Source organism: Triticum urartu, chromosome 3 (assembly GCF_003073215.2).
Source record: "Triticum urartu cultivar G1812 chromosome 3, Tu2.1, whole genome shotgun sequence".
NCBI classification, from domain to species: domain Eukaryota; kingdom Viridiplantae; phylum Streptophyta; class Magnoliopsida; order Poales; family Poaceae; genus Triticum; species Triticum urartu.
This window is the reverse complement of record NC_053024.1, coordinates 651,819,749-651,827,730: the sequence shown is the minus strand read 5'-3', so window position 1 is coordinate 651,827,730 and position 7,982 is coordinate 651,819,749. Positions and strand designations below refer to the sequence as shown.

At 47.7% G+C, this 7,982-nt stretch overlaps 2 protein-coding genes across 2 annotated transcripts; both read right to left on the bottom strand.

Annotated features, from left to right (window-relative positions):
- Positions 1-164: 164 nt before the first annotated feature.
- LOC125545718 (uncharacterized histidine-rich protein DDB_G0274557-like) lies at positions 165-1,197 on the bottom strand. Its single transcript, XM_048709750.1, has 2 exons — positions 601-1,197; positions 165-488 (listed from the first exon to the last, which is right to left on the bottom strand). The coding sequence occupies exons 1-2, from the start codon at positions 1,001-1,003 to the stop codon at positions 457-459; spliced, it is 435 nt and encodes a 144-aa protein (XP_048565707.1). The 5' UTR covers positions 1,004-1,197; the 3' UTR covers positions 165-456.
- An 873-nt stretch (positions 1,198-2,070) lies between these two features.
- Positions 2,071-4,115, bottom strand: LOC125545716 (glycine-rich RNA-binding protein 2, mitochondrial-like). Its single transcript, XM_048709747.1, has 5 exons — positions 4,011-4,115; positions 3,345-3,508; positions 3,124-3,192; positions 2,756-2,862; positions 2,071-2,497 (listed from the first exon to the last, which is right to left on the bottom strand). Exons 2-5 carry the CDS (start codon positions 3,490-3,492, stop codon positions 2,300-2,302), a joined length of 522 nt encoding a protein of 173 aa, XP_048565704.1. The 5' UTR covers positions 3,493-3,508; positions 4,011-4,115; the 3' UTR covers positions 2,071-2,299.
- Positions 4,116-7,982: the final 3,867 nt, after the last annotated feature.

Here is a 7,982-nt window from a genome sequence, read left to right as displayed (position 1 = left end):
CCGACAAGTGTGCTGCCAAATTTTGGAAGGCGTCTTGCTAACCCCGACCGTTTAGTTTGTTTGTTGCGGGATCAATGGTGGGGCGCAGTGCCTGTCCATGAACGAGAAAGAACTAGTGCAACAGCGTGCCTGCTTGAACAATGGTGACGCGGTAAACCAAAAAACAAACCGACAGAAATACTGTTTTCCTTTATGATTGAACCGGATATAAAATTCCGTTCTGGTGCCCTCTTAAAAGGCAAAAACCAAGCTCCGTCTCGAAACAAAAGTTCTCAACGCAGAGCATCAGGTATGCTGTGAATACTGCCCGCTGAGCTGATCAAGAACCAGAAGTCATCTCCTCTCGCAAAATGCCTTCCCTCGTAAAACAAAATCCGAAGCATCCAAAGTTCTGGTAAGCCGGGCCCCTGTCCGGTCTGCATCTCCAACTCCGTCGTCGCTTGAGCCGCGGCGCTCCTATTTCTTCCGGTTCTTCCTCTGCTGCTTGGCTGCAGAGCGAACAGAGTTGCAGAAGACACAGAAGTCACGCCGAGACATCGAACAAGCATCACGGGCTGGGGTGAAATTAGCGAGAGAGAGAGAGAGAACAAGGCGGCTTACCCAGCCTCCTCTTGGCGTCGGCCTTGGCGAAGAACTCGGCCCACTCCTCCGTCAGAACGAACACCGGCTCCTCCTCCTCCTCCCCCCACTCTTCTTCCTGCCCGAGGTAAACTTCCTCTCCTCGCTCCGCCTGCGGCGCCGGCTCATCCGCGTCCCCCGCCGCCTCTCCCTGCGGCCCGGGGAGTGGTCCTTCCGCCGCGGTCGGCGGGTGGGGAAGCGTGTGGGGAGGAGGAAGAGGAACCGATGTGTGGTGGTGGTGGTGGGCACAGGGAGCGGCGGCGGGCAGGAGGTGGGCGGCGTGGTGGCGGAGGTGGATGTGGATGCGGTGGTGGTGGCCGGGGTCGAGGCGGAGGTGGAGCCGGTGGTGGTGGTGGTGGTGGTGTGGAGGGTGCGGCGGATCCATGGCGTCTGCTCCGTCTGTTCCTCGAGCCTGCGCTCTGTTTGCCACGGCAGCGCTACCGCCGAGTATATGTAGGGTTTACGCTACAGCTTCGTCACGCCCCTGCGCTTCGGGGCCTCCCTCTAAAATTAGAGAAAATCCAGATGAATTCAAATTTTTCGCCAGTGACAAAAATGGCCTCGGATGTTTGATTCTGGCTTTTTTCAGTTCTTTTTTCCTTCAACTTCAGAATGTCGATCTGGATTTTTGATAACGTCTATGGGTAAGCTTATTTATTATATTTTCTCTGTAAACAAATAGAGGACTTAACTAAAATAATGATCTAAAACGTCATATATTTATTTATTTATTTATAGGGAGAGTATATTGATGCACAATCACTCAAATGTATTGTGACTGCCCTGCTCCCTAAAATTTAACTTCGCTCTAAAATCACAAGGTGCTAGAACCCGAGGTACAACTGTATTTTTTTATGAAGCTATTTTGGAGAGGCTTTAAAAACTTCAGTTTGAAGTGTCCTCATGAAGCTGAGGGAAAGTTACCCATCACTACCATCAGTAGGTGGATTTTATTTTTCCGTCACCCTGCCGAATAGACCTTTTCCATCAAATTTTACATTTTTAAACCTGAAACTAGCTGAAAGCCAAACAAAATAAATTGTTCTAATGAAGCTGCAACTCCGGTATGGAACCACTCATGAATAACTTTATTAATCATGAAGCTCCAAAATAAATTTGGTAGAGCCTGCCAAATAATCCTCCATTTGCTTCTTACTTAATGGTCTCAGATAATCTGTGGATCTTATCTGCCTGTAGTTGCAATTAGATTATTCTTTGAACTTACTATCCGAAAACTAGTCTTTTTTCTTTTGTAACTTTCTGCAGCATAACAATCTGTGAGCTAAGGAAAGCACAGAGACATTCTGAGCACAGAAATTCACCACTGGTAAACCAGTAGCAAATTCCTAGCAAAGATCTTCATGTTTGAATGTAATACTTGGAGAATTTATGATAATCAGACTAACATACACGACTTAACTCAGAGACTCACCACAAGTACACAGTGCAATATACGGCAAAATGCATGAACTTCCATTGAGACTCATCCAAGCCTCGAAGCAGCATGACTTGAACTCTTGCACCATCAAGAATCGAACCAAAAACGAAAATACTAGAACCACATCTCTGCCCCTATTGAGTTCAACTATCGCAGATAACAGACAGACGTGACATAGGTTCCACATAATCAAGACACTGTCCTAAAAGCGCATTATTTTAAATTTGATAGTCTGCGCTCTCCTTAGAAAGCTTCACGGTCACCACCATAGCCACCGCCACCTCGGCCACCACCGCCGTAGCCGCCGCCGCCACCACCATAGCCACCGCCGCCGCCAAAGCCACCACCTCCTCCATAGCCACCGCCACCGCGTGAGAAGCCGCCACCACCCGAAGGTCTCTCATTGGCGAAGTTCACACGGACGTTCCTCCCTGCAAGCTCCTGCAAGCATTGGATGGGCATTAGATCCTTATAACTAGTGGCCAATGAAGCATAGCATCAGGATCAGGCCTAAGCAAATGACTAAAGGGAGGAACAAAACATTGAAACAATAATTAACAAGGTGTTTTCCACCTGACGGAACGGCAGGCACATGGTACATGGTGAAAATTATCAAACCCTAATCAGCATCTAAATGGTAGAAGTAAACTCTATTGTCAAGTAGAACAGCACATGTCTGATACTCTAGTTTTGACTCACCTGACCGTCCATGCCTTTTGCAGCGCTATCTGCATCAGCTTCATTCGCAAAGCTCACAAAACCAAACCCTCTAGACCTTCCAGTCTCTCGATCAGTGATGACACGTGCTGTAACATGAAAGATGGGGATTATGAAGCAGTAAATACAAGATAAGTGAAAAGCATCAGAACAACCAGCAGAGTCAAGCAAATTCCCATGTATTGCTTAACATTCATATCTTGAAACAATTAAGTGCAACATTAACATGAACCATGCCAGAACAAACAGCTACTCCCTCGGTACAGAGGGAGTAGTTCCATGTATTATTGTACAGATACCAGAAAAAAATGACTTATACAGATTTGATCAAGGCTTCAAGATGTACTGACCCTCAACGACCTCTCCAAAGCTTTGGAACGCCTCCTTCAGCGAATGATCGTCAGTAGCCCAGGCCAGACCTGATGAATAAAACTAAGGTCGTTAGTGGATAGGCTTCTAGAGTCATGTTCTACACAAAAAAGTTGTTAGTGGATAGGCCAGACCTGAGCCAAGTTCTACAATACAAGGTCATGGACATACAGTACAAGCAAAGCGACGAAAGAAAACTCACCGCCGACGAAAAGCTTATTGCCACCAGCGGGCTGGCCGGCGCACATGAAGCGGGCAGCGTTGAACAGGGCAGGAGCCGAGCCGGTCGAGGCACTGCTCGCCAAAGCACTCTGCCTAAGAAGGCTTCCGAGCTTGATGAGGGCCGCCATGGAGGAAGACTAAAACCTGCACCGACAAAATAAATCATCAGCAAAAACGAACCGAAGGGGCAAACAGGGTTAGACACATCAACCAGAGGAAAGGCACAAATTTGCAAACAAAGAAAGATTTTTTACTGGTGCAAACTCCCTACAAACACGATATACTCCTGCTATAACAGATTAATCCAACAGATCAGACCATCCCGCCTAATTCAGGCCGAGATCCCGAGAACGCCACGGTTCCCCTCCGAAACTCGCAACCCGTACTCCCATGACGACGGCCCCGAAATAATCTAACGAAACCGAACGAAATCCAACTCGATAGCCCCTCTCTAACACCTAAACCCACACGAATTATAGATCATCAGACAACAGGCAAGCGAAACCCTACCCGTTCCTCCGCCAATCGATCCACTTTTTAGACTAATAACAACAACCAGCAAGCAATCTAGCGGAAGGGGGCGACGGATCAAGGCCAGATCCGCCGCCGCCGCCGCGAGATCGGGGGGGAGAGGGGGAGGACGTACCTCTGGAGGGCGAGCTGGGACGAGACGGCGTGGGAGGGGGGAATGGAGGGGGGGGGGGGGGGGGGGGGGCTGGGGTTTAAGAGGAGGGGGGCGGAGGCGGCTAGGGTTTTGTGGTGCGCTGCGGCCTTATGTAGCAGGCTTCCAAAATATCTCCGGGTCTGGGAGGAAAATATCTGGTGGGCTTGTGGTGGGCTGGACGGTGGTTGGTCGATAGGGAAATGAGCCAGCCGGTGATCTCGGCGCTACGGCCTACGGGCATGCCGATTTTGCTTTTACTCCTTGCCCTGCTCTCCAAGAAAACATTTCTCCCATTAAGCGTTTTGCATTCACTCGCTGGGACAATTTGGGAGATAAATCAGAGAAAAATGTTTATCCAGGGCCGGGCCGGTAAAATCCGGGGCCTTGTGCGAAACTAAAAAATGAGGTCCTATCTCACTAGAAACAAATAAAATATCAAGCAATTATAATGTATATTTGATATAGTGTCTTACGTAACAAATTATGTTGTATTGAAACACAAGATATAAAAGATGAATAAAATAAAATCCAGGGCCCTGCCGCGCTCGATGCCTTTGGTTACAAAAAAATCGAGCAGATTAGCTTATTAATTTTTTGAGGGGAGATCAAGGCATCGAGCAGATCAGCATGCCCTAGCACCCTGGCGGCTAGGATCGCAATCGAGGAATCGAGCAGTGGCTTGGGATGGTCGAGCAGCGGCCCGATGGACGCACGCACTGGGGAGTCACGCGCCAGCGGGCAGAGGCCCAGTTCTATGTGAGGCCCAACACCTATACACTCGAAAAAATATGTACAAAGGCATTTAAAAAGTTTGGGGCCCCCTAAATTGATGGGCCCTGTGCGGCCGCACAGCACGCACAACTGTGGGCCCGGCCCTGGCTGTATCGGTTTATCGCACATAAAAATGTTACACAATCCTTTTGGCAAAAAAACATATATAAATGCTTGGTTCCTGATATAAGCATGCTTCATTCATACATTATGTTATTGCTATGCCACAAACAACTGCATGTTCATACATTTTTTTCTGATAATCGTATGTGTTCATACATTAATTAGTAAGATACTCAATCTAGAATGATAGACTATATATTAATCCCCCCCTCCCCCCAAAAAAAAAACTATATTACAAATCATCTGTTACATATGTTCATAGCGTAAAGCAACATGTAGGGTTTACTATAGAGAAATTAGGCGCAACATGATCTTTATCTTATTTGGTAGAAAGCTTTCTTGTACCTCATCCCTTGCACTGAAAAGACGAGATTTCTCTCATACACTTCCTACGATTTGTTTTGTAGTTTGCTAGCTCGTGTTCGTGTAGCATTACCATGGAGCAGCACGACGAATGTATTGCGCCAGGACCCACAGACTCTCGAGACAAAACTAGCTTTTTTAGGGGTAAAGCCAAGTTTTGTTTATCAAGGCCATAGTTGTGGGATACAAATTGGATCATGGGGTTGGGTAAGCCAAATGTGACGCCCCTGACTTAAAGAATGTGAACATTTGGCTAGACTATGTGACAGAGTCGATTCCGGTGAATGTCGGGTAGGGGTCCCGAGCTGGTAGTCTAGAGACGATGGTAATAAGGACACGAGGTTTTACCCAGGTTTGGGCTCTCTCAAAGAGATAGAAAGGATCAGTATGGTCGACTATAAGGGGGTGAATAGGGGACTAACAATTTTTAACTTACCTCCCAAATTTTAGGCTCAATAAAAGATAGAGTGTCTAGATATGCAACAAGATGGGCAGCCTATATGACAAGCACAACGAGCAACACAAGGCGGAAGCTAGCACAAAGTAAAGGAACGAGATAACCGTAAGTGGAGACGATGAAGATAAGGATGTGTTTCTAAAGTTCCCTCCTTCGGGGGAGGTATGCCTCCATTGGAGGGGTGTGGAGGCACATTGCTCCCCAAGCGTCCCAAGGACTCACCCCATTCTCCACAGTCCACACCCCCTCACTCAAGGTGTCGTGAATCCACTAGCGGAGGCGGCAACCGAAACCATTACAAATAAGGTTGGGGCTCTCTCCACAACTTAATTGGAGGCTCTCAACACCACCACGGATTTGTTGGGGAACGTAGTAATTTCAAAAAAATTCCTACGCACACGCAAGATCATGGTGATGCATAGCAACGAGAGGGGAGAGTGTAATCTACGTACCCTCGTAGACCGACGGCGGAAGCGTTATGACAACGCGGTTGATGTAGTCGTACGTCCTCACGGCCCGACCGATCAAGCACCGAAACTACGGCACCTCCGAGTTCTAGCACACGTTCAGCTCGATGACGATCCCCGGACTCCGATCCAGCAAAGTGTCGGGGAAGAGTTCCGTCAGCACGACGGCGTGGTGACGATCTTGATGTTCTACCGTCGCAGGGCTTCGCCTAAGCACCGCTACAATATTATCGAGGAGTAAGGTGGAAGGGGGCACCGCACACAGCTAAGAAAACGATCACGAGGATCAACTTGTGTGTCTAGAGGTGCCCCCCTGCCCCTGTATATAAAGGAGCAAGGGGGGAGGCCGGCCGGCCGGCCCTTGGGCGCGCCAAGGAGGAGGAGTCCTCCTCCTAGTAGGAGTAGGACTCCCCTCTTTCCTACTCCTACTAGGAGGGGGAAAGGAAGGGGGAGAGGGAGAAGGAAAGGGGGGCGCCGCCCCCCTTCTCCTAGTCCAATTTGGACCAGAGGGGGAGGGGGCGCGCGGCCCACCCTGGCCACCCCTCTCTCTCTCTCCACTAAGGCCCATAAGGCCCATTACTTCTCCCGGGGGGTTCCGGTAACCCTCCGGTTTTCTCCGAAATCACCCGAAACACTTTCGGTGTCCAAATATAGCCGTCCAATATATCAATCTTTATGTCTCGACCATTTCGAGACTCCTCGTCATGTCCGTGATCATATCCGAGACTCCGAACAAACTTCGGTACATCAAAATATATAAACTCATAATGAAACTGTCATCGTAACGTTAAGCGTGCGGACCCTACGGGATCGAGAACAATGTAGACATGACCGAGACATGTCTCCGGTCAATAACCAATAGCGGAACCTGGATGCTCATATTGGCTCCCACATATCCTACGAAGATCTTTATCGGTCAGACCGCATAACAACATATGTTGTTCCCTTTGTCATCGGTATGTTACTTGCCCGAGATTCGATCGTCGGTATCTCAATACCTAGTTCAATCTCGTTACCGGCAAGTCTCTTTACTCGTTTCATAATACATCATCTCGCAACTAACTCATTAGTTGCAATGCTTGCAAGGCTTATGTGATGTGCATTACCGAGAGGGCCCAGAGATACCTCTCCGACAATCGGAGTGACAAATCCTAATCTCGAAATACGTCAACCCAACATGTACCTTTGGAGACACCTGTAGAGCTCCTTTATAATCACCCAGTTACGTTGTGACGTTTGGTAGCGCACAAAGTGTTCCTCCGGCAAACGGGAGTTGCATAATCTCATAGTCATAGGAACATATATAAGTCATGAAGAAAGCAATAGCAACAAACTAAATGATCAAGTGCTATGCTAACGGAATGGGTCAAGTCAATCACATCATTCTCCTAATGATGTGATCCCGTTAATCAAATGACAACTCATGTCTATGGTTAGGAAACATAACCATCTTTGATCAATGAGCTAGTCAAGTAGAGGCATACTGGTGACACTCTGTTTGTCTATGTATTCACACATGTATTATGTTTCCGGTTAATACAATTCTAGCATGAATAATAAACATTTATCATGAAATAAGGAAATAAATAATAGCTTTATTATTGCCTCTAGGGCATATTTCCTTCAGTCTCCCACTTGCACTAGAGTCAATAATCTAGTTCACATCTCCATGTGATTTAACACCAATAGTTCACACCACCATGTGATTAACACCTATAGTTCACATCGACATGTGACCAACACCCAAAGGGTTTACTAGAGTCAATAATCTAG